The 25,421-nt window shown below is 52.1% G+C and overlaps 1 protein-coding gene across 1 annotated transcript in view; it reads right to left on the bottom strand.

The window, feature by feature from the left end:
- The window catches only part of CNGB1 (cyclic nucleotide gated channel subunit beta 1), a 69,732-nt gene that overhangs the window by 9,469 nt on the left and 34,842 nt on the right, over window positions 1-25,421 (bottom strand). The window contains exons 18-30 of the mRNA XM_087420181.1: window positions 23,428-23,585; window positions 21,934-22,089; window positions 20,746-20,954; window positions 19,699-19,749; window positions 19,325-19,411; window positions 17,077-17,141; window positions 16,131-16,253; window positions 10,512-10,653; window positions 9,578-9,737; window positions 7,741-7,838; window positions 7,562-7,645; window positions 4,528-4,646; window positions 4,102-4,248 (exon numbers count right to left, since the gene is read on the bottom strand). Of these exons, the coding sequence (XP_087276307.1) occupies window positions 4,102-4,248; window positions 4,528-4,646; window positions 7,562-7,645; window positions 7,741-7,838; window positions 9,578-9,737; window positions 10,512-10,653; window positions 16,131-16,253; window positions 17,077-17,141; window positions 19,325-19,411; window positions 19,699-19,749; window positions 20,746-20,954; window positions 21,934-22,089; window positions 23,428-23,585 (1,599 nt within the window). The remainder of the gene's footprint in view (window positions 1-4,101; window positions 4,249-4,527; window positions 4,647-7,561; window positions 7,646-7,740; window positions 7,839-9,577; window positions 9,738-10,511; window positions 10,654-16,130; window positions 16,254-17,076; window positions 17,142-19,324; window positions 19,412-19,698; window positions 19,750-20,745; window positions 20,955-21,933; window positions 22,090-23,427; window positions 23,586-25,421) is intronic.

The raw sequence follows: 25,421 nt of genomic DNA, 5'->3' as shown, positions 1-25,421 counted from the left end.
CTGTAAAAACCTAAGTCACGTCAGTCACTCCTCCGTGTAAAGCCCTGCATAGCTCGCATCTCCCTCAGGGTAAAAGCCCAAGCCATCATGAGGCTTCACCTACAAGGCCCTACCCAATCTCATCTCCTCGACTTCTCCCAGCCCATCTCAAGCTGTGCTCATTTTCTTACTGGTCTGCACACACACTGAGCCTGCGCCTCCTCTGGGCTGTTGCACATGTGGTTCCCTCTGCCTGGAATGCTTTTCCCTGCGGGAAGTCCCCAGCTCACTCCTTCACTCTGTGCCCGTCTCAGTTGAAATGCCACCTCCTCAGAGTGGCTTCTCCTGACCGACTTATCTCAGACAGCTCCCTCCATCACCTCTGACTCCTCCCGCGGCTCTGTGCTTCCTCATGGCCCTTATCCCCAGCTGACACAACATGTCATCACTCACGTCTCCTCAACTAGAATATAAGCTGTGTCTAGGTCCCCAGGGCCTAGAACAATATACTCAAGAAATTACTGTGCTGTGTGAATGGCGGTGCGTCTGTTCCTTTATCGTGACCACTCTCTGTGTAGGTTATCTATGGTGTCATTTCATAGAAGAAGTGGAAATAAGCATGTGTGACAAAAGGCAAGGGAGGAAAAACCAGATAGGTGGATTCAAAAGGCTTTATCCGATGGAAAAATTATAGAGAGAACAATTATTATTAGCATTTATCGAGTTCTCCCACATGCCTGGCACACTGCTGGAGGCATTCACATACGCTATTTTGTTTAATCTTCTCAACAACAAAGTAGGGGCTGATTATCCTTATTTTACAGTGGAGAAAACTGAGACCAGAAAAGTTAAGTAACCTTTCCAAGGTCACACAGCCAGTACCGCACACAGATGGGATTTGAGCCCTACCAGCCTCCCAAGCCTATGGTGGTTTTTCTACATGATGCTGCCTCCATCACTCAATTTAAAACCTGATCTTAAGGGTTTGAAAGCAAAAACCTGCTTTTCTAAAAAATTACCTACTCCTCAACGATACAAAATACAGATGCGCAAGGTTTTGTTTGTAATTGCAAAATATTGGAAATAGACTAAACGCCCATTCATAGGACGGCTCTGCAACTGCCCAAAGGAAGGAGGAAGCTGTCTAGGACTAGTGGAGACTGTTTCTCAGGATTTGTCACATGAAAAGAGCAAAGTGCAAAAGAAAACGTACAATATGCTAGCTTTTGGGTAAGACAGAAAGGGAAATAAGAAAATATTCACGGATCTGCTGATTTTTGCAAAAGGAAACACAAGAACCCAAAAGCAGAAATGAATGAGCTCGGGTTCCGACAGGGGGCAGGTGGCGACGTGGCGGGGGGAGCTGGGACACTTCTCTGTGTACGCTCCTTTGTAGTGTTTTGACTTTTGGTACCACGTTCATGTTCTACCAAACAAGAATAAATCAGCAAGGATTGGTGGGGGGATCCTAAAATGGAACGCAAACTGAAACATGCGAACCTAGTTGTATCGCAAATGAGCAAATCACCCACAGTAAAGGCAGGAGGAAGAGAGCTCATCCAAGGAACTCCGAACCCAGCGCTAACACGGTGTGTGCTCAGGCCGAAGGCAGAGAGAACCGTGCTCTGCTTAGAAGGCCATCTTGTCTCCAGGAGCACGGGGCAGTAATTCTGATGCTGCTTTCTCTGTAGTGGAGGGCCGAACAAATGAACAAATGCAGTGAGGATAAAGGGAGCCACATTTCTCAGTGTGGGAGAAGGAATTTACAAATGTGGCAAAGGAGAAGATTAGAATGGACTCTGCGGGGCCGGCCCCGTGGCTCAGCGGTTAAGTGCACGCACTCCACTGCTGGCGGCCCGGGGTTCGGATCCCGGGCGCGCACCGACGCACCGCTTCTCCGGCCATGCTGAGGCTGCGTCCCACATACAGCAACTAGAAGGATGTGCAGCTATGACATACAACTATCTACTGGGGCTTTGGGGGAAAAATAAATGAATAAAACTATATATATAAAAAAAGAATGGACTCTGTGGTGTTGGATTGAAATTGTTAGATATAGATATAGATACAGAGTAGATATAGATATAGATACAGATAGATACAGACAGAAAAACAGATGCTAATGTATGTGTGTATATGTGTGTGTGTATGTGTATATATATTTGCATTTATACATGCAGGTGTGTATGTTGGTGTATTTCCCAGCTCTGTCCACTCTGGAGCCCTAGCAGCACCCCAGGAGCAATGAGTGCACTGACTCAGATCCTGGTTTCTAAAAACCACTCCCCTCTGAAAGGAATCAAGGCTCCTTGGAGAAATGGCCATTTCCAGGGATGCACCCAGGGAAAGTACGGAATGAGCTTTGAGCATCTTATTGTGCCTGTAGGCAAGGAAGTGAAACTGAAGGTGAAGGAGTTCAAGTTTCCCTGGATTAGCGTGAAACTGTGCCTGTACCCACCAGGCTAACACGGGAAACAAAGTAACCAAAGTGTCTGAGCTTGCCTTGCAGAACAGCAGGAGGACCGCTGATAAGAGAGGAACTTGCTGACAGGCTCCCACCTGACTAAGCATCAGGCGGCAGCATTCAGAAGCTCGAATGACTGATGGTAAGCTTCACACGTCATAGACTAGAGATCCACCGCATGCAACACATAGAATCCCCCAGAATTTGCACAGGCGGCTCTTGAAGAAATATGAAAGACAGTCGTGACTGCGCAGAGGACTCTTAGAACTTTAGCCCCCAAGGCCACATGCTCTCTTCCCCACCTTATTCTCACAGTATGCTTTGGAAAAACGCTTAGAACCTCACCTAGGCAAGCTAATTTGTAACCGGTAGAAAGAACAACTTGTTAGCAGAAAATTTATGTCCTCTGCCCAAACTGTTCTTTCTGTCCCAGATAAGGAAGGAACTGAGGTTTTCTTAGATTCCTCAGGAACGTTGCATTCAGCAGATCCGCTATGGAGAGGCACCCAGTGTTCTGTGCTCATCCATCACTGGACGCTCCTGAGCCCCCTTCCCAACCCTGTTTGCCTTATATAAGTCATTTCCAAATCCATTCCCTTTAAGATGGGTTTTCTAGGACGATAGTCCACCATCTTCCCATTTGCTAGCTTATCGCTTATTAAAGTTTTATCTCTTGGCCTTTTATCTTATGGTGAGCAGACTGAGCCCTTGCTCGGTATCAGAAGTGCTAAAATATGATGGGGATGTAACAAAGGGTCACTAGAGCCAGCCTGAAGAGGTTCCCACTGGCCAAATATGGAAGGATTTGAGCATCAGAATAATGATTGTAAAAGGATATACATGAAATAAAGCAAATCCATGCTGATATAAATAGATAAATGAATAAACAAATAAATGAGAGAAGAGAAAGCTCTTCCTTACAGTAGGATGCTTGCTAATAAACGTAGAAGGCCTGAGGGAGTCAGAAAATTACTGTTTTGCAGCCATCATGGCCATCATTGTGGGGAACCTTCAGTGGATGCTAAAAGCAGTGAGTGAAAGTTTGATGAGGAACAGGAGATCGATACAGTCTCAGAGTGACTCCCCACAAATGACCTATTAATTACAAAGAAAGAAATAGTCACTGCAGAGTGCAGAAACTTTAACCAAGTGATCAAAGTAAAAAGCATCAATATTGGGAAAAAGCGGCATCTCGTGCCTCTCAATATGCTGCACCGAGAAGGATGCAACACCATTTCTGAAGAATTCCCACCCAAAATGCAGACCCTGAATGTCATCGCCAGAAAACATCAGATCAACCTAAATTGCGGGAAATTCTTCAAAATAACTGGCCTCTCCTCTTTGAAGAAGTCAACGTTCTTAAAGATAGAAAAAGGCTGAGGAACGTTGATCCTAGATCGAAGGAGATGAAAGATACGTGCCAACATGGTGCGATAGGTGATCCTAGACTGGATCCGGGAATGCAAAAGAAGATCTATAAAAGACACTTTGGGGACAATTAGCAAACGTTGAATCTGGATAGGGATGAGGTAATAGTATTGTTTCAATATTGAATTTCCTGATTTGGTAAACGTACTACAGTTCTGTACGAGAAAGTCCCAGTCCTCAGGAAATGCACACTGAAGTATACACAGATTTTTTTAATTGAAAACACGTACCTGGCCTTCTTCCGGAGCAACTTCTGGGACTCGGGATAATGCACCAAGATCTCATTGAGGTCCTTCTTATCCAGAATGAAGAGGTTGGTGAACCCGTGGGCCACCACGTTGGCCGTGCGCCGATTCCCACCCCCGACAGCCAGCAAGCTGGGGCAGAGAAGGGAGGCGTGTGAGACCCTTCGGAGGCTCCGGTTTCAATCACACTAAAATCTTAATTTTCGCCCCTGCGTGGAGCACAATGATGGCCTCACGAAGGCGAGAGCCGGGGACCACCCTGCCTATGTCAGCAGGTGCCCGTGCTGCATCTACAGAGGATTCCTCAGACCCACCAAAGGGCCCTGAGGACATGGTCCCGCCATTGGCCATCCCCTCTCTTTCCCCAGCCTCTGCCCAGGTCCCCTCGGTCCACTGCAGCTCCCCTCTGACCTTATTTCGCCAAACACAGATCCAGCTCTCAGCGTCACCAGCACAGACTTCCCGTCGGGACCACCCAGGACCTGCACCTGCCCTGCCTGGATGATGTACATCTCTCGGCCTATCTCCCCCTGAAACGGAGAAGGGGTGACCAGAGAAGCAGCAGACTGGGCCCGGAGGCTGGTGTCACAGCTCGGAGGAACCTGGGCTGGGGTCTAGCCCTGCCACTGACTTGGTGTGTGGTTTGCAGCCAGTCATATCCTCTCTCAGGCTTGTCTCCCCATCAGCGGATTGGGGACAGTGCCCACCCCCAGCCTGCCTCACTGACAGGATTACAGTGGGGAGTTAGTGGTGCGATGGAAGGGACGGGGCTAGATAAGCTAGGAGGTGCAGGTGTAATGGTATTCTGCAAATTCCCGACTATCCACAAGATGGAGGGCCCAGAGGAGCGGAAAATGTAACGGTGGTTCATACAATAAACTGATATCTATACCTAGCTCGTATCATATCAGCAGCTCGGAAGGTGTTTGCTAACTAAAATAAGAATAACAACAATAGTAATGTCTAGCGCTTACATAACATCTTTCTGTGCCAGGCGCTGCTCCAAGTGCGTTGTGTGGCTAAGCCTGCTTAATCCTCAGCAACCCTCTGAGGTAGGAACTCTTTGCCCAAGGTCGCAAATCTAGGCCGAGGCAGAACTGGGATTTGAAGCCAGACAGTCTGGTTCCAGAGTTCATGGTTGTTATGGGCTGAGTTGTGTCCCCCCAAATTCATCTGTTGAAGTCCTAACCCCTGAGTCCTCAGAATGTGACATTATTTGGAAATAGGGTCATTGCAGATGCAATGAGTTAGATTAAGACGAGCTCATACTGGAGTTGATGGGCCCCTAATCCAATATGACTGGTGTCCTTATAAAAGGGACATTTGGACACAGAGATGGGCATAGAGGGAAGGCAATGCCTCTTCAAGACACAGGGAGAAGACAGCCATCTCCACACCAAGGAGGGAAGCCTGGAGCAGATCCTTCCCTCCCAGGCCTCAGAAGGAACCAGTCCTGCTGACACCTTGATTTTGGACTTCCAGCCTCCAGAACTGTGAGACAATACATTTAGGTTGTTTAAGCCGCCCAGTTCGTGGTATTTCGTTACGGCAGTGGTAGCAAACTAGCACAATGGTCTTGTAACCAAATTAACCCAAGTGAATGAATGAATGAATGAACTGCTTGCTTTGGATGGCAATCAAACTACCCGGTCTGCCAGGCATCCTCCACTGCTCACGCCCTCGCAGGCCCCTGCCTGGCCCGCTACCTGTCGGTCTCACCTGGCATGTTTAGAGGCAGAGAGACCAAGGACACGTTAGGTCGATTATGCCTCTGATGCATTTCACAAACGTCTCCTGGCCATTTCACACCTGCATGACCTTCTTAACAAGAAGGAAGAAAGTTTTGTTTCCCTGTTTCTGGGTCCAGTTTGACACAGGGCCAAAGTGTGACGGGTCTAACGAGCACACCCAACCTCACCAACCAGCCTTGGGGTGCTCAAGTCGGGTGGCCTGGGAGTGTCTCAGCAAAATCGTCGCAGAACAAGACTGGACAGCAGAGGGCGCCACTCACACACGCTCACTGAGAGCTCACCTCAACTTCCACCTGCAAACTCCCCAACAGCCTGATTCACTCTTCCTCATCTGAGCAAATTCTACCTCACCCGCAAGGATGGCAGCATTATCCACGGCATCTGCTCTGTGCCATCACAGGGCCAAACGTCGTATGCTCATCTTATTCAGTCCTCACAACCACCCCATGAAGGAATTACTATCAATCTCCTTACTTTAGCCATGAGAAGAGCCCGACTCAGAGAGGGCAAGCCACTTGCCCAAGGCTGCACAGCTAGGAAGCGGCTCCAATGTCAGACAAATCACTCTGTTGCTCCCGAACTCTCTTGGCTTCTAAGGCTGCAGCTTTAAACTCTCAGCCATCTGCAGCACACTTTCCCCTTCCTCCCCCAGCTCGCTGCTTCTAGAAACTTCACTGGAGCATACAACTTGGAGGCAGGGGCCTCTTGGGCTGGGGGTTTCTGAGTCTTACAGGGGTTGCTTGGGCAATATTTTCACCCCTGTACACACACCCAGCCTCATTAACAGCTCTGTAACAAGAGGACTGAAATCTGGCTCCTGTTCCTTGACTCGGCTACTCACACACCAAGGGACCTTGGTCTCACCTTGAATCCCAAAGAGTGAGAGCAGAAAGGGCCCTAGACACTGTCTAGCCCTGGGATTCCAACCCAAATGTTTTCTGGGACCAGGTGGATGATGTAAACTAGTGAAGGGAGCCTGGTGTGGGGCAGCGGGGAGTGGTGGGGCCTGTGGCATCAGGAGAGAGCATGACGTCCCCTTCAGGCGCAGCCCCTTCTCCACTCCAGGTGACTCTTGCTGTTTGGGAAAGTGGGGCTCAGTGCCAGCAGATTTTCTGTTTTCACCCAGAAATCTGGATTTTTATGTGAAACCTTCTAATTTTTAAAGGTCGGAAACTAATTTAACTTTTTTCTTTTTTTTGAGATTAGGCAAAAACAAAACAAAAAGTAACCTCTACAAAACATCTGTGGGCTGGCTCCTATGCAAGGGCCATCAGTTTGCAACCTCTGACCCACCCCACCCCTTCTCCCACCCATTTTCCTGACAGGAAGACCAAGGCCCCGGAAGCAGTTCCATCGACACAGTCCAGGGCCCGCCTCACTTTAGGCTCCTCACTGTCCTTTCCTGTAGAGTGGGCTTCCTCAAGTCCTGGCCCCCATGTTCCGCTGCTGGGGAAGCAAAGCCTGAGGCAGCTCTGAGCTCAGCACCTGCAGCTGGACAAAGCCCCCTCGTGCCCCGTATCCCGGGAGCCCTGGGGTCAGCTCACCAGACACAGAGCTGCTCCTCTCCCTCCCAGCCATTCCACTCTCCCTGGGCCTGCAAATCCCCCTGGGCCTTCGACACAGCCCCTGCAGCCGGGCTATGCACCGGCGGGGCTGTACATCTCAGACCGTGTGGCAGCGGCCTCGGCCCTCACCTTCTTGCACACGTAGTCGTTGGGCAGGTAGACGACGGAGCGAAGCCTCTTCAGCATGTCGAAGATCATCTGTCGGTCACAGCCCTGTCCCCGAGAGGAGGGGAGAGAGCCCCGTTGAGAGGCAGGTGTGGGCTTGGGGCCTCCCAGAGCCTGAGGGCGAGGGCGCTGGGCAGGCGTACCTGGAAGAGTGCCACTTTGCTGACGATGTTGTAGTTCACGTCGATGGCCAGGTCCAGCCGCATCTTGTCCGGAAGCTGCACCATCAGCTCTGACTCGTCTGCAAACGAGACCCTGGCAAGGGTCAGAGGCATGGCCAGGTCCCTCCCCGGCACACGTGGGGCTGAGTCTACACTGCACTTGCTGGCCTGGGCACACCATTCCTGCTGCCAGAACCACTCTGGATTGGGACAGTGCCCTCTCTCGCCTTTCCCTCTGCCGAGAACACCTGCGTGCACCTCCCTGGCTGACTCCTACTCACTCTTCAAAACCCAGAACTAATGTCACCTCCTCCAGGAAGCTTTCCATTGAGATCGCCCCACCCAGCTATTATGTTAGCAGTTCCTGTGCTGTCATACTTATCACACCCTTTATTGCAATTGTTTGTTAGTGATCTGTCTTCCCTACTCACACTATAAGACCAACATTAGCCAGAACTAAAGTACATTGAAAATGTTTTTACAGAATGCTTTACAAAGATGAATTTATTAAATCCTCCCAGCACCCCCAGAGGTGCTCACCACCATAATCTCCACTTTACAAACAAGGAAAGGGTGCCCACGACCACGCAGCCCAGGGGTTGGAATCAGGATCCCGGCCAGGCCCTGCGGCTCCAGAGCCCGTCTCGGGAGAGCAGGAGCCGAGTCTGTTTTGCCCACCACGGGGTCTGCAGTGCCCAGCAGAGAGCCTGGCACGGAGGGAATGTGGGTGACTGGAGACAGGAAATGCACCATCTGACCCCGACCCCGATGCCCCTCCCACTGCACCACAATTACTTGTGGGCTCCAGCTCTGCATGAGCCTGGGCAAGTCAGGGCCCTCTCTGGTCTTTAATGTGCGCCCCTGTGAAAGGGGGCAGCGATACAGATGTCACAAAGCTGTCACCAGAATGGAATGAGGCAGTGGATGTGAACACACCTTGTAAACTGTAGAGCCCTGTGCACTAGCAATAGGTAACAATGAAGATTCTACTGCTCATTGTCCACAGACTCGCCAACACCCCCAGCCCAGGAGAGCTTGGGGCTGAAGTACGGCTTTCTTGAGACCAGAGGGAACCCCAGTGTGGCCCTTTTATTTGGCTGAGAGAGTTGGGGAGCTCTAGGCCCAGTGCCAGCAGACTACAAGTTTTTCGGGGACCCCGAAAATGACATCTAAGCTCTGAAAACAAAATTACTAGCTCCCCAAGATAAAAAAGAAACTGGAAAAAAACTTAAAATTAATGAACATGTAATTAGCATATTCAAATTTCATTAAGGGTCCCATCTAGAATCCTTGAAAACTTCACTACATGTGGAAACAATTTACAGGTAAGATTCTCTCACTTTGAATTACTGAGCACACCCCATTCCTGAGAAGAAAGGGGAAACAGTGGTGAATTAAATGCATTGTTGCAGCCAAATAACTTCAGAAGCAAAGTATAACATCAAAAAATTTACCAAAACAAATATATATATGTGTATATACATGGAAAGAGAGAGAGACAGAAAGACAGAGCCTCCCCTCTCTCCTGATTTCAGTGGTACGTGTATCTCCGATGGGGATGCATTGCAAGGTTGGCGAAGGTGGGTGGGGCAGAGCGTCCAGAAGACAAGCCCCTGGAGTCTTCAGGGGTCTCCTGACGGCCCAGCTTGGGGCACCTCACGAGCCTCTCCAGGCCCCTCTCGCTTAAATGTTGGGGCCGCAGCCAGGAGAAGCCCTAGTGCCGGGGCCTCGGGGACACAGGTCGAGGGCAGGCAGACAGGGCGGGGCGACAGGAGTGGGCGGGGGAGCTGGTGGCGGGGGTGGGGGTGGGGGGTCTTACCCAGCATGCCTTGGGAGTGCCAGGTGTACTCGTACCAGGTCTTGACGCGGCTCTGCACGGCCCGGGGGATCTTGTAGAAGTTCATGTACTTCACCGTGCTGTCCATGCAGCTGCGGTAGTAGGTCTGCCCCGCCGTGGCAGCCCCCACCACGTCTCTCATCTGGGGGCAAGGGTCACGGAAGCCACTGGGTCAGAGTGGGGCCATTAATGGGCTTTGGGGACGTGTGTCGTGGGCACATCTACTTTACACAGACCAGGGGTGCCTGCTCGCAGTGGGTGGGGGAGATCAGCAGACAGAGGGAACCCCATGCCCACACACGGAGGTTTTGCTGATGGGGGACATCCTGCCTCCAGTGTGGACAGGACAGAAGGAGCAAGGCTGCTGGCCCTTTGGGTGCCCTCAGGTCCGTGGGGCCACACAGGAAGGAACGCCTGGCTGTGCTGGCTGATTCTGGTACAATATGGCCCCGCGGTGCCAGAGGCCACTTTGAGCCCAGGATGGAGGACATGTGAACCCAGTGTACTGCTCCTCAGGGTGGGACCCTTCAAAGGTAACTCCTAGGACCACTGATCGTCACCTTGGGCACTCACTAGAATATGAGCTGTGCCCCTAGCACATTGGAAAGCCCCAGGGGTTTCTCTCCAAGGGAACAGCCCAAATCCTCAACCTTTGCAGAAAGCCATTCAACCCGGCTCTCCCAGATATCCCAGAAGGATTGACGTTTCAATTGGGACATGACCTCAGAGAGGGACCTCCACCACCTCCTTCACCCAGCGGGTCCCAGAGCTCCTGGCTGCTGGCTCTCGGTCCAGCGCTCTTTCCCGGGCTTAGTCCCAAAGGAATGGGCACAGATGGGGACATTCCTGGCAGCAGTGGGAGGAAGAGGGGCCCTGAAGGCAGGTGGGTGGGAAGCCAGACTAGTGACCCAGCTACCTGTCCGATCATCACGGAGAAAGCGAAGACGCCCGTGAAATAGTTCAGCAGCTGGAAGACAATTTCAAAGAGCGTCTGGGGGTCGGGCAGCCCGCCAATGGTGATGAGAGTCTTCACAGCCCAGTAGTAGCAGCGAATGTAACTAGGGAGAGAAGAGAAGGAAGACCCCAGTTATCACAGGCCCCACCCTGCCGACCCTGGGTGGCCTGGCTCTGATAGATGTGCGCTGTGCAAAAAAAACCATTTACAGCCCACAAGTGCAGAGAAACAGCCTCTCACGTGCGTAGAGCACTCTGCAGTCTGCAGGGCGTGTTTGGAGACGCTCTCCAGTCTGGTTGTGGCTCTGCGCCAATCCTGCAGGGACCTGCTGTCATCTCCATCTACAGATGTGGAAACTGAGCTTCCGGGAGATTGCTAGAAAGTGTTGGCAGGAGGATACACCAGGGTTTTCCCACTCCTGAGGCCTGGGTTTCCTCAGTTTCCCTCAATATTATTTCAATTTCCGGTCTTTCCTTTGCTATCCCATCACATTGGTTCATGGAAAGCAAAAACAACATCCAAGTTGGAAGGTGCCTCAAGGACCACCTTTTCTGACCCTCCCCCTTGCCCACTCATTTTCCGGATAGAGAAACTGAGGTTCCCGAAGGGAAAGGGAACACCCACGGCCACCAGCTGGCAAGTTCCAGAGCCAAGACTAGAACCCAGGGTGTCGTCGGCTTCTCTGAGCTGTCACCGCCCTTAGTAACCCCTCGACACAGGCTCATGAACCTTCCGGAAGGGAGGTGGGGGGGATGGGGTCCTGCTGCGCACTAAGAAGCATAGGAAATGCCCCGAGCTAGTCTCATTATCACAAAGCAGCAGGAGTCCCTCCTACGCCTGTCCACACCATCAGGCTGTGCCCTGCCAGGGGTCAGCAAAGGGCGAGGTCAGCAGGGCCGAAAGATGGGGCACTCCCAGCCGGCTTTCCTGTGCCTTCCTGTCCTCCCACCAGGGGGTTGTGAACGTTCCTGTTCTCCCACCTGTGGACACAGGAACCACTCAGTGTCCCGATATACCCATGCTTCCAGGGACCCTGCTCAGCTCTGAGATCGAGAATGTCATCCAGTTGGCGATCCTCCGGTCTGAGGATGACCCTAACCCGGTCCTCCCCTAGGCTCCAGGCACATGCTACTTATGCAGCATCGTAGTTAGAACCTGGGTTCTGGAGCCGGTCTGCCCAGGCTCAGACTCAGCTCTGCCTCTTTTTAGCTTCATAGCCTCAGCCTCCTTCTCCTAAAATGAGCATGGCAGTAGAACATCCTTCACAGAGTGATCATGAGGACGAGATGAGGTGCTAGAAGAGCGCCTGGCACGCGGTGGGCTCTCGGTAAATGTCAGCTGTCAGAGCCTTCATTGTCGGTGCCTGCCGCGTGCCTGCAGTGGGGAACAGTAGACTCGCCTGTGTCCTCAGGAAGCTCACCATCTAGCAGGGGCAGGCAAGAAAACATGCCATGAGTGCTGGGAGGGGAAAGTAGAGGTTGTAGGACGGGCTCTGCCTCTGACTCACTGCAAGGCCTTGGGCAGGGCTCTGAGCCGCCCTGCTCCTGGTTACCAGCAGGTGCATGGCCTGTGGGGTCAAGCCCCCCATCATACTGGCCTTGGCCACCAGAGGGCGCTCAAAGTGGCCTTTAGTGGGACTGAGCTGGGTGCTGTCTGGGAGCTGGGTGGAGGGGCTGCTGAGGGCCACCAACAGAAAGAAGACCTGAGTAATGTCCACAAACCTCTGGCTTTCCCCCAAAGCCTTCCTGGTTGGAGGAATCTTCCATTGGCATGGCACGTCTTAGGGGCCTCCCTGAAGTCCTTGTGTTTTCCATGCTGCTGGGTCTGGGGGGACCCCTGCACGCCCAGGCTGGGCAGAAGCAGAGCAGGATGAAGGACGCAGATGTGTAGGAACTCGAGTTTTCAAGCCCTGGACCATAGCAGGCCCTCAACAAACCATCACTATTTTGAAAGCTACCTTTATCCGTGATACTGGACTTCTAGAGGAATCTCCCTTCACTCCTTGTGCTTTTTGCATATACTGGGGTTCTCTGTAGATTTCATTTGGAAAAGAAATGTGCTGCCAAGAAAGTGTGCCCTCTCCCCCGCTGAGAAGCAAGAGCTCCCGAGGGCCCTGCGGAAGGAAGTCCCCAACGTGTCCCCGTCCTCTCCCTTCCCAGCTCTCCATTCCGTCCCAGGCCCGCCCGTGATAGGGGTGCCAGGCCCAGCCTGGGATGTGGCTTCTTAGTTTGTTGGGGTACAAACCCTTTGAGAATCTAAGGAAAGCTAGGAACCTTCTCCTTAGGAAAGCCAGCATGTTCTTAAAATTTAACTCCAATTTCCAGGGGGGTTTCTGATTCCCTTAAATCTCTGGACCCCAGGTCAGGAACCCCTTTTCTGGTATGCCGGCTTCCCCGTAAGAATGGCCTCAGCTAGGAAGTGGGGTCACCGATGCCTGTTCAGGCACGGGCTGGACATGTTACACACTTGTGTTTATTTTTTCACGCAAGAAATCTAAATGTAATACTACCCCCGTTGTGCAGCTGAGAAAATTGAGTCTCAGAAAGGGTAAAGGCCTTACCCAAGATCACACAGCAAGCTTTAAAGAATAGCTTCTGTTCTTCCCTTTGCTTAGAAGGGATCTTTGAGTCCTCTCTCTGCTCCCTTGCGAGGGGATGAACGAATGAAATCATGGGTTCAGGAGCAGGGCTGCAGATGGGTTCAGCCGAGGGGAACAGGGAACAGGGCCGGTGGTGATGCAGGGGTGTTAGGCCGTGACCCCATCCCCGACACGCTCCATCCCACACGGGTGCCAGGGTCCCCTCCTGCCTGCCCGGCCTGCCCTGGGCTCTGGAACATCTCTATATAGGTGTGGCCCCCCTCAGGCCACAGACCCACTGCAGAAGGCGACAGCCGTGGCCGCTGTGGCCGAGACTGGGGCATCGTACTGAGAATGGGACGTTCTGGATGAACAACCAGGCTACAAAAAGACCGCCTTGGACTGAGTGACTGCCCGTTCCAGCGCCACCTGGAAGAAAGTGCTTGGAGGAGGTCAAAGTGTTGACAGCTAGCCTGAGAACATTTTGCGTCACTAGTGGGCACCACCCAGGGCGAGGCAGGGCCCCCCTGAGGTGACTAACTGACCCCCTGGACTCTTCCCCCCGCCTCTTCATCACCACGGCTGACCGAGCACCCGCTACGGCCTGGCACCGGACCAGTGACTCAGACAATCTAATCCTCACAGCTGACTTCTTCAGGCTGTGGGTGGGTCCCATTGTCAGCACCCTTCTGCAGATGAAGAAACAGGCCCAGAGAAGAGAAATGACACATCCATGGTGAGCAGCTCCAGGAGTCACACCCTGGCCTCCTGTCACTAAAGCCTGTGATCTGGATCTCCAGGCTCATCCCCAATCTTGACCCCACGTGCTCCTCGTCTGCTTGCCACACTGCCCTCCCTCCTCCTAATCGCGAAACCCTTTGTCTTGACCTTTAGGTCTAACCGACAGACCAGCATCCCCCTAACTGGTTCGTCTGCTTCCCCCGTCCTCCTCCCAGTCCATCCTCCCATCAGCCATCATCATGAGAGTCACCTTTTGAGATCCCCCCCTGGGTCCTGTCATCCTCCTGCCTACAAGGCTGTGATGGACAAGTGGTGAGAGGGTCAGTGGGGGAGCTTCTGACAACCAGCCAAGCCTTACAGAGGGGGTGGTTTCCGGGATCTCTCTGTACTTCCCAATTGACTTTTCTGTCAACCTAACACTGCTCTGAAAAAATAGCCTATTAATTAAAATAATGTTAATTTTTTAAAACTGTAAAAATGTTCATACCCTTGGCCCTGCCATCCCCCCTTAGGAATTTCTTATGAGGACATAATCAGGCCAGAGGACAAGATTCACATACACAGGTGTTCACTGCAGCATCGTGCGTCATACTGAAAAAGTGGAAACATCTTAAGTGGCCAATGATAAGAAAATGGCTACACAAATGGTGGGGTTAATCTGTATGGTGGGGTATCTATATTGTGCTTTTTAAAAATTTAATGGTGGGAAAATATGCACAATTTTATGTTATTCTATTTCCTCGTTGGTGACATATTTTTTCGCATTTCTAAAATTGGGATTATCTTACAATCCATGTATACATTTAGTGTAATATTTCTTTTTTTCCCAAAAAGCTGTATTGACTCAATACTGGGTCATATAATTAACTGCATCTTAGAATCAAAGTAGTATAGTAGGAAGGAATAGGTTCCTGATCTTTCTTTTATAATCAGACAGAAAAGAAACCTTGGCTGGTTCCCCACTATTGAGAGCAGCGCCATCCAATAAAAATACGATGCAATCCACATGCATAATTTCAAGTTATCTAGTAGCCACATTTTTGAAAAGTAAAAAGGAACAGGTGAAATAAATTTCCATAATGTATCTTAGTTAACCCAAATATCAAAATTAATGTCATTTCAACAAGTAACCAATATTTTTAAAATTAATAGTAAGATAGTTGACATGTGTTTTCATGTCTTTCGAATCCCGTGTGTATCTTATGCCTCCCACACATGTCAGTGGCGCTCGCATTTCAGGTGCTCGGTAGCCTGTGTGGCTGGGGGCCACGATATTGGACAGCACGGCTCTAGAAGGTGGGGTTCCAGCTTCTCAGATGGGGAGTCTGCTTGGCAACCCGGCCTGCCTGCCTTTCCGGATACTTCCACACACCGGCCCCCTCCAGCCATGCAGGACTGCTCCTGGCTTCTCCATTATTTTGCAACTTCGCACCTTTCTTCAGGCTGCTCCCTTCCCCAGGGACTCTCTGCCCCTTCTCTCCACCCACCAAGGCCAAGATCAAACTTAACTGTTCAGCATTGACCATCCCACGCCACCATCCCCACCCCTCTACAGCACTGGGCAGATGGCACGACGTTAGGACCCTGTAGCCACGCTGCCTGGGTTCAAATCCCAGCTCTCTAACGTGTGATTTGTGTGACCTTGAGAAGTCACTTCACATCTGTTACCTCATCTGTAAAATGGGGGTGATGATAGGACCTATCTCATGTGACTGTGGGGAATATTGAGCTACTACACTAGGTGCTTAGAACAGGGCTGGTCCGTAACAAGTGTCCTCCAATGCTCGCCGCTATTATCATTATCACCATCCCCATCATCATCGTTTGAGCAGATCCCACAGTGACCGGCGGCTCTCTGGATTGGCAGGTAGGTTTCCCCTGAGTGCCTTCTCCTCCACGGCTAGTGATGCCCGGGGAGCTGTGTTGAGAAGCATTGTCTGGTCCCACTCCCACTCTGCCAGACCCATGGGGTAGAGGGGCGGACGCATGTGTGAGGTCAATTTGCCAACTCTACTAGACTTTGGGATGCTGAAAGGATCTTTCCAGCAGGTCTTGTTCATGTCTGTGCCCCCCTCTGTCTGGCACGTGCAGGTGCTCAGGAAGTGTTAGCTTAGTGCGGACGTGGAGACTCAGCACTTGAATTTGACCAGGTCAGTGGTGCCCTGGGGGCAACGTGGCCTCGGCAACATGGCGGCATGGGACTCCTTTCTGGGAGTCTTTGTTCCGTGAATTGCGGCCCTCGGGGGAGGACCGTGGCTCACCTGTTTCCCACGCCATCATAAACCCAGTGAGTGGAGCCGATGCCCTGATAGGCTGATGCCCAGTAATACAGACACGAGTTCACGTGCAAGCTGTAGAGCAGGTAGGCCGTGGTCCTGATGACCCTGCAGAAGAATGAAGGCATGAACACAGCAGCAGAAAGGGCGGCTGGGACCCCCGGCCCCCGGGGTCAGGACTGCAGGGAACAAGCCAGTCTTCACGTCCCCTCATGCCCACCTCAGAGATGCCCCTGGTGGAGCCGCACAGCCCTGCCCAGCTGCCTGCAGGATGGACGCCTGGCCGATGGGAACCAGCCAGTGGCTGGAGTGGACCAACTGGATACTCCTTTGAGACTGCACCATTAGGAATGGTGGCGCTTGAATGGAAAGTTGTCAAGGCTAGGGGCTGGAATCGGCACAGAGCTCCCTGTGCGGGCGGTCCTGGGGAGTGGAGGAGCCAGGGGGGAAATGTATCGGCGGGGAGGGGCAGAGAAGGGACAGACGCATGCGGAGAAGTGGAGAGGAGCTCGTCCCCGCATGTGGCCTTGGTGGTCTTGCGCGCCATCCTTGGACGTCCGTGAGACGGTCCGTATAACCGTTCCCCCTGTGTCTGAGCGCTTGAGGGGGTCAGTTCCCTGAGCTGAGACCAAAGTGAGGCCCGGCTCCCTGGAAACGCGGGGGAGCCGTGCATGTCAACCTGCGTGTGCCCTCCTCACAATTGGGGGAAACGGGACATTCCTGGTTCTCTAAAAAACAAACATCCCTTCGGAGAAGGGCCAGGAAGAGGCCAGGCTTCCGGTGGCGAGGGGACCAGCAGGGCCAGGGCAGCTGGAAAGGGGAAGCAATGTGGGTAGAGAATGGCTTGCTCTGTTCTGGCCGCGAACGTCCTGCGTCGTGTGTGTGCGTGTGTGCGTGTGCATGTGTGCGCGTGTGTGCGAGGGGGTCTCACCTGTAAACGTAGGCTTTGCTGAGGATGGATTCCAGGCGGTTGTTAAACTCGAAGAAGGCCATGTACTGGGAGGAAGAGAAGGGCATCAGAGCAGCCCGCTGCCGAGGGTGGCCCGCCGCCCTCACCTGCCCGGCCCACTCCCCACGGTGCCAGGGCTGAGGGCTCTTTCTGCAGCCCTTGGGGGGACGAGGCTGGAGGGTGAGCATTCACAATCAGAGGTCCTTAGCCCTCAGAGGGATGGGGATCAGACACTCCATTTACGAACCTTATTGGAAAACCATGGCACCTCTTCCCGCAGAAATTACGTACTATAATCACGTTCTCACAGTCTGCGTATCATTTCAAGGCCCTCACAGACCTTCTGAATCCTATCACGAAACTTTTAGGGGTAGGTGGGTCCCAGGTTAAGGAGCCTGTTTTCAATGCTTACTTATAAAGAAAACAATTTTATAAAGAAACAGCATCCCTCACACCCCCACTCATATCCTCCAAAGGCTTATTTATAATAATAAAATTATAATAATAACTCCTCTTTACCGAGCACCTCTGATGCCTGCCCTTTATTTTGGTGCCTTATTCCTTTTCTACATGTGAGGTACGTGTTATCGTTCTCCTTCTACAGACAGGAAATTGGCACTCGGAGCAGTTCAGTAACTTGCGCAAAGCACACGGCTGGTAAGTGACAGAGCCAGGATTCGAATCCAGATTGGACTCAAAGCTGCAAGCTCTTTTCATTATGTTACACTCCCTTTAAATCTCTGCACATATGCTGTTTGATATTTGAAGATAAATTGGTGAAGATTCCCTAAGGGACATGCTAGCTCTCGTCCAGGGGTTCATTCTAATTTCCGTCCAGAATTTGCACGAGATGCAGGAGGACCATGGGCTTGGAGCCCTTGCTTTAGGCTCAAAGCATTTTGTCCTCTAAGTTGTGCTAAACATTAGGCACCGAAGATATGCATGCTCACTACCACCATGTGAACCAAGATATGGATCCCACCTCTGCATCTGGAGTAAAACTTGGCCTGTGTATCCAACCTTCCTCACTCAACTGTTTGGCTCTAAAGCAACCTCTGAAGCCCCCAGGAGGCTGGCACGTGCCGGATAAGACTGGTGCCACTTCCCGTTTCCCCCTTCCCCTTGGCAGCCAGGAAGCTCAGAGGTAGCGTCCGTGCTCAATTCTAGCAAGGTGTGCTTTTTTTTTTTTAAAGATTTTATTTATTCAGTTTTTTCCTCCCAAAGCCCCAGTAGATAGCTGCATGTCATAGGTTCACACCCTTCTAGTTGCTGTACATGGGACTCGGCCTCGCGTTGGACGGAGAAGTGGTGCCTCGGGGCGCCCCCGGGATCCGAACCCGGGCCGCCAGCATCAGAGCGCGCGCACTTAACCGCCAAGCCACGGAGCCGGCCCAAGGTGTGCTTTCTTTTCCTCAGAGTACTTGCATTCTTCCTATTTTTCTCCACCCCGTTTCTCCAGGTGATTAAGGTTATTGCATTGGCCTCTTTTGTAAATTCCTTCATTACGGTTTTGGGGAAGAGGCATCAAGCATCATGGAAGGAGAGAGACGAATTTATTGGTTGGCCAGAAAAATCCATTTGGGGGATCCAGCGTGCTCCGACTGGCTGTCTACCCTGGTCACATTAAAGGATTGTTACCAGCTCTCCACTCCACACATGTCACCCTTGCTGGGACGCCAGCTCTGCCTCAGTGGCAGCAGGAATGACTGTAATGACACTGAGCAACAACCAATGATGAAACAGGTGTCAGGCTGCACGTTCAAATCCGTCCCCGGTGCTTCCTGGCTCCTGTGACCTGGGGCAAGTCACCCAAGCTTTCCAAGCCTCAGTTTCCCCATCTTTTGGATGAAAACCATCATAAAGCAGAAGTCTCTCTATAGTTACTGAAAGCTTAGACAGTGGAGACAGACTGCCTGGGTTCAAATCTGGACTCCACACCTTCCTACCTGTGTGACCTTGGGCAAGTTACTTAACCTCTCTGTGCCTCAGACTTCTCATTTGTAAAATACTGGTACTAACAACACTCACCTCACGGGATTGAGGAGGAAGCACCTGTAAAGCCTCCGGAAAAATACCTAACACAGGGCACCACAGAAGCCCTAGCAGTTGTAAGGAACCTCCCATCTCGCCTCAGGCCACCCCCACCCCCATGCCTCCCGCCCCCTAGTGCTGGTGCAGAGCATGGGGGAGCTGAAGGCCTCGGATGGGGAAGCCCGCTCGCTCGTCTTACTTTCAAGCAGCGGGGCAAACGCAGGAGGGGGTTCACTCCGAATTTCAAGTAGAGCAAGTCCAGGGGCAGGAGGCAGAGCACGTCCATCTAAAATCCCAGGGGACACCAGAGTGCGTAAAACTGGTACCCCCATGGCTGTGGGAAGGTGTGAGGTAGGGGGTGGAGGGGTCTCTATCCGTGATGGAAAGCTGAGGTCAGAATGCCCCAGGAGGGCCTAGAACTGAGGGCAGAAGGCGTCCCACCAACAAGCCTCTGTTTGGCTGCCCGGCCTGTGCCGTCCTGGTGGGAACCACGTCCCACGGGCCCCAAGTCCCCAGGGCCCCCAAGACACCACCCTCCGAGACCCCGCAGAAACCTGCATCCCCGGCACACACCTTAAAGCGGCGAGACTTCAGGTAGTTATCCCGCATCTCCTTTTTGTCCGTCTGGAAGAAAATAAAATCGTGACTGTGAATTGGCCTGAGAGCTTAATCCCTGACCCAGTGGGAGCAGCGGTGGAAAATCTCGCAGAACCTCCACCTTCCTCTCTGAGTAACAGCCGCATGGACACGGAACCCAGATGAGCTTCGGTGAAAGCCTGGGAGCGGGGGGCTACAGGTGGGGAGGTCGAGCCCCCAGAGGGGAGGGAGTGGTTACCCAGCTAGAGTCTGATTTCTTGGACGGAAAGCCAGGATACTGAACTTATTCTCAGCACGTTGTTCTTCCCCAGACCATCTGCAACCTTATTTACCGAAGAGCTGGCAACTGCTCTGATCGGGCCAGGAAAGAGGTGGCCCAGGGAAGGCCTTGTCCTCTAGATTGTTTTAGAGGCACAACCTCCCCTTGTCTGTACACAGGGGTGCAGGCTCTGCTAGGGTGGGATTCTGGAAAGTGACCTGCACCAGGAGACGAGAACTGTGCCTCCTGCTTCTGCCAAGTCACAATCAGGACTTCAGTTCCCACCCAGTAAGTGCAGTGGGCTCTTTGCAGGACCCAGGATATGTCAGTTACCAGCAGTTACCTGTGCTGAGCACCCTGAAGACATGACCTCTGTCCATCCTCACAGCAATGCTATGAAGGGGGAAGAATTACTACTCCCATATTACAGAAGAGGAGACTGAGGCTCAGAGAGGTAATACAGCTAGTTATGGTTGAGCCGGGATTTGAAACAGGTCCACTTGCACTAAAGGCCATTCTCTGGACCCCTTTCCATCTCTGATTCCATCAGGTGGCCCAGGAGCCGTTTCGCCCACAAGCAATATTTGATGTGCATAATTTGAATACATCAAAGGTATTGTGCTGTTGAATAAACACGGGCAGACTTCCTGTGATTTCCCTGTTCATTTATCTTGCTGTCAATCGTGGCATCGGGGGTCAGTCCCTCAAAGGCTCTGGCTGCAGGGTCTGCCCCCGGCCACCCCCTCTTCCTGCCTGTGACTCACAATGATGTCCCCTCCTCTGACAAACTGCAGGCGCAGCTGGAACACGGTGATGTCCAGGAGATAGATGAGGTCGCACAGGTAATCCATCAGCAGCCAGAGGTGGATGTTGTCCGGGGTCTGGTAGGGGAAGGCCCAGCGCACGGGAATCAGCCAGCAGTTCCAATTCCAGGCCAGCACCACGAAGAACAGCCACAGGATGTACATCAGGTCTGTGGGGAAGGGAGGGGGCAGGAATGTGCGAGAACATCAGCTGGAGAGGGCTCCTCACGGTGGGATCACGGTGAGGCTTTCTTCTTTCCACATGTCCGTCTGCACTTTCCTACAAACACTATATGTGGCACCTCGGTAACTTGCGGGGAGGAGTGTAAAACTATCTTTGGTTAAAAAATAAATCACCGCTAGGCTCTAATAAATCAGAGTACTCTGAGGAGGGGATATGGGGGCATTATTAGACAATAGATGCCAACTAGAAAACACTTCTGCTTTCAACCTTGTTGAAGTTTCTCCAAAAATGTATTTCCTACCTTAGTAAATACACAACAGTAAACCTACAAGATGGACAGATGGATACATGGACAGGTGGTTGGATGGTTGTATACCGTAGGTCACCTGGTCATTTTAGAGAACCAGTGGACATCAGGGCTGGAGTTCTGTCCCCCAAATGACTTCTTGTGTGACCTTGGGAATGTCCCCTCTGGCACCAGCCCTGCCCTCCTCAGAGAAGTCACAAGCGGAGGCCAGATAAGAAAGGCAGGGAGATCTTTCGTGAACTGTAAAGTGCTGTGCGCATGTGAAGGGTTGTTATTCCTGAGGAATATATCGTGGGCTAAAAGGGAAGCGAGAGGAATTCACTTTGACATTGGAAGAATTTCTTCCCTTTTCTGCTCAGAGCAGCAGCTCCAGGAAGGAGCCAGCGAGAGCAGAGTAGAAGAAAGACAGGGCCAGGAGTCGGAGTCCTGGGTCTCCATAACTAGTTGTGTCTTTAGGGTGGTTAACTTCTCTGTGCCTTAGTTCTCTTGTCTGTGAGATGGGTATGATCTCATGTTCCTATGCCAGGGATTTTTTATTTGTTTTGGGTCATGCACCTTGGAGGTCCGCAGCCTCCCAGCCCACCTCTTGCACTCCCTCCCATTCTCCTGCCCTCTCATGTTACAAGGAGGCAATGCCCATTGCCCACCCCGGACTCACTGGTCAGCGGGTCGATGCTCTGGGGAAACTGGTACTTCTTCCATGGGCGGCGTTTGAACTTGCAGCAGAGCATGTCGCAGTAGTGCCCCTCCTCCTCCTGCCCCACCTCAGCCGGCTTCGTGTCAGGGGCTGGCTCTGGGGCTTTCTTGGCTGGGGCTGTGGGATGACACTGGTGACCATCTGACCCAGCCCTGAGGCTCAGGGAGAGGATCCAGAGAGAAGGCTCCCAACTACAGACCCTGCAACCAGAGCCGAGGGGACCCTGGCACCATCCCACAACCCACTGTAAGCTCTGTGTGTGGAAGCCACGTGCTCTCCTGGAGCAAACCCCACAGCTCCCTCCTTAAGAGCAACCTGGGCACCAGCCCAGAAACTCTTCCCAGCTCAATCTGGAACTGCTTCTCAGGAGCCGCCCCAAATGAGGTGTTTCTGGGCCAGTTGGATGTTTCCAACCTGAGTGTCTGCTGTGTGTCTGTGTTTGGACCCCTCTGGGTCCCTCTGCAGGGCCGGGAGAATTTCATACCCGGGACTTCCACTACCCTGGGCCAGAAATCAGGAAAACATTGCTCTAGGTTTTGCAGAGCAGAAATCCCAGCTTCTTCCTCTCTAAAACAAGACATCGAATGGGATCACAGCCTTCCTGTGCATCTATGGTGATATTGTTGGTGACCTAGAGGTTGGCTCTTGTAAGTTCAATATGGCTATGTTTCTGGCTTTAGGATTGTGAAGTCAGGCTCTGCTAGATCCATGGTTGGCACCATGAGTTCTAAGGCACAGCCCTCCTTTGGAAAGACCTAGAAAACCTCCTTGGTAAGCGAGCATGGGTCTTATTTTCTCCGGGAATCTTTTTTTTTTTTTTTTTTAATAATTTTATTTATTTATTTATTTTCCCCCAAAGCCCCAGTAGATAGTTGTATGTCATAGTTGCACATTTTCTAGTTGCTGTATGTGGGACGCGGCCTCAGCGTGGCCGGAGAAGCAGTGTGTCTGTGCGCGCCCGGGATCTGAACCCGGGCCGCCTGCATCGGAGCGCACGCACTTAACCGCTAAGCCACGGGGCCGGCCCTCTCCTGGAATCTTGAAAGCAGGAACCTTTCAGGTAGCCCCATAAGAATATTGCAACTGGGGCCTCTGATAAATAAGACTGTCTAGTTTCAGAGTAGGCTATGGACACCATCTGAGTGTGTGACATGAGATACGTCCCAGGGTAGACCACCTGCCTGCCTGTGGGAAAGGGGCAGAAGGGTCAGTGAGGGTACTTGCTGTGTGGGAGGGGGAGGGAAGTACAACAGGATAGCTGGTTGGAACTTTGACCTTCTTCCCTCCCCTGGCTCCTGTACATACAGGACCCAGAAATCCAGAGAGTGGGGATCTTGGCTTTTCTCATGCACCCCACCCATTTCCTTAGGGCCATTCTCACTGTGAGTTGACAGGGGGCTTTTGGGGTTCCATCCCACCCCTGGCCGGGTGGGCCATGTCCAGCTCTGGACTCACAGGGCTTGGGGCTCTCCTCATCAGAGGTGATGTCGGGGTCGATGAGTTTTTCCTTCACCTTCTCTGTCCGCTCCTTGAAAAGCTTCACCAGCTCCTGCAGCCGGTCGTTGATGATGGCGCTGTTCTGGCTGGCGGTGGAGGCCGCGCGGTCCTGGTCACTGAGGAAACACCACCCAAAGCTGAGTGGGCATTCCGGGAAGGGACCTCTTGCCCCAGGCAAGAGCAGAACAGGGTCTGCATCCCACCTGGGCTGAAGGAGGCAAGTCCTGCCCATCTCCTTCTGATATCAGAAACATCAAACCAACTTTAATATCTCTGAGGAGGAAATTCGGTCTGGGAGTAACGGCCGGGTGCTCCGGCCCAGCTTTTAGAAAATGTACCATGGAGGCTCTGATTCAGATGGGCGGTTCTGGAAAACCTTTGATGCCATTTGTAATTTAGAGGGAAACACTTGTAATTTAGGTGGGGCTCAGGTGAGATACGTGTGTGAGACAGATCAGAGAGGGGACACGGCTGCTTTTCCAGGCTTAGGAAATAGCTGGTGGGAAAAACCATGCAGATACATTACATATCCTTTAACTGATAGGAATTTAAACTGCATGCAGTTGCAGCAAGAGAGAGATAGACAGACAGAGAGAATGAATGAGAGTCTCCTGACATTCCACTCAGCGTGGGGCCAGGGCCCTGGGCGAGTGGAGACGGGCCGTGAGTGGCTCTCCCCTGAGTGGCCTCACTGTGACCATCTCACTGAGCTGAGTGCGGTACTAGCGTTGATAGATCCATTTTCTTTTTCTTACATCGAGGCACTGAGACTCAAGCCAGCTTCTCCCCCTGTGCTCAGGTGAGGGAGCTGAGCTGGAGACAACCAGTGTGGGGGTCCCAATGAAAGATGGCTCCCGGGTGTGCTGGAGACATGAGCTGCTCACCCACACCTGTTCTCTCCTGTGGGGAGTAGCCACTGGGACGTGGACACCTGGCTGGGACCACATTTCCCGGGTGTGGCCAGGCGAGTTCTCACCAGCGGACCGTGAACAGTCATGACACATGTAACTCCAGCCTCCTTGTCAAAGAGTGGCCTGGTGTTCTCCCTTTCCAGTGGTGACCAGCAGGATCTTGGAAGCCACATGAAGGTGGCAGAGCTGCTGTCAGCTGGGTCCCTAAATGACTGCATGGAGCAGAGCCTTCCGCTGACTTGAAACATGCAACTAATGACATGACTATGACACATGAGACATCTTCTTGGATCTTTGGGGTCTATTTGTTACAGAGGCTTAGCCTATACATGGGTCTCCATGTTGACTGCCTTAAGAGTTTTTAGGGGTAATTTTTATTACTATACCTGATTTCTGCCTTATTTTCTGATATTAAACCCTAACCCTATCCCTCCCCTACTGCATAAGATGTGACTGGACCACTGGACTGTGGGTGAGGTTTGGATTGGTTTCCTGTTTCTTTAACTTTTCTGAACTTTCCACTACTCTGTTAAACATAAACTCCATAAGATTATGGATGGAAAGAAAAGACTGGAAGAAAAGCCCAGTGTCTCCTGAGGCCACTCCAGGAGGTGTGGCTGGGGAGCAGGATGGGGGTCCCAGAGCCCAGGGCTGGAGGATTCACCATCAACAAGGCTACTCAAACTCTTCAGGAAAACATCTCCCATTGGCCCAGCCCTTAGGATAGTTAGATGTAGAGACACATGTCCCAACGCCCTCGCAGTGGCCTCTAAACATTGTCCCACAGACCAGCTGCATCCCAGTTGCCTGGGAGCTTGTAAGGAGGTGGATTCCCCAGGGCCTGCTGTCTGAGGTTCGGTGCACAGCTGGGCCCACAGTCTGAGCCCATTCTGCAGATTTTGCAGAACTCCTGGGCCAGCCAGAGGCAACCTGGGCAAGAAGCCCACTCCTGTCTTACTACTTGGAAGCCACTGGCAAAGCCCCCCTTGTGGTGGAGGGTTCTAGGAACATCCATGCTCCCCCTCACTCACCTCCCCTTGC

The sequence above is a fragment of the Ceratotherium simum genome, chromosome 30 (assembly GCF_057802395.1).
Source record: "Ceratotherium simum simum isolate JZ-2026a chromosome 30, ASM5780239v1, whole genome shotgun sequence".
Taxonomy (NCBI): domain Eukaryota; kingdom Metazoa; phylum Chordata; class Mammalia; order Perissodactyla; family Rhinocerotidae; genus Ceratotherium; species Ceratotherium simum.
This window is presented reverse-complemented; position numbering and strand designations above follow the sequence as displayed.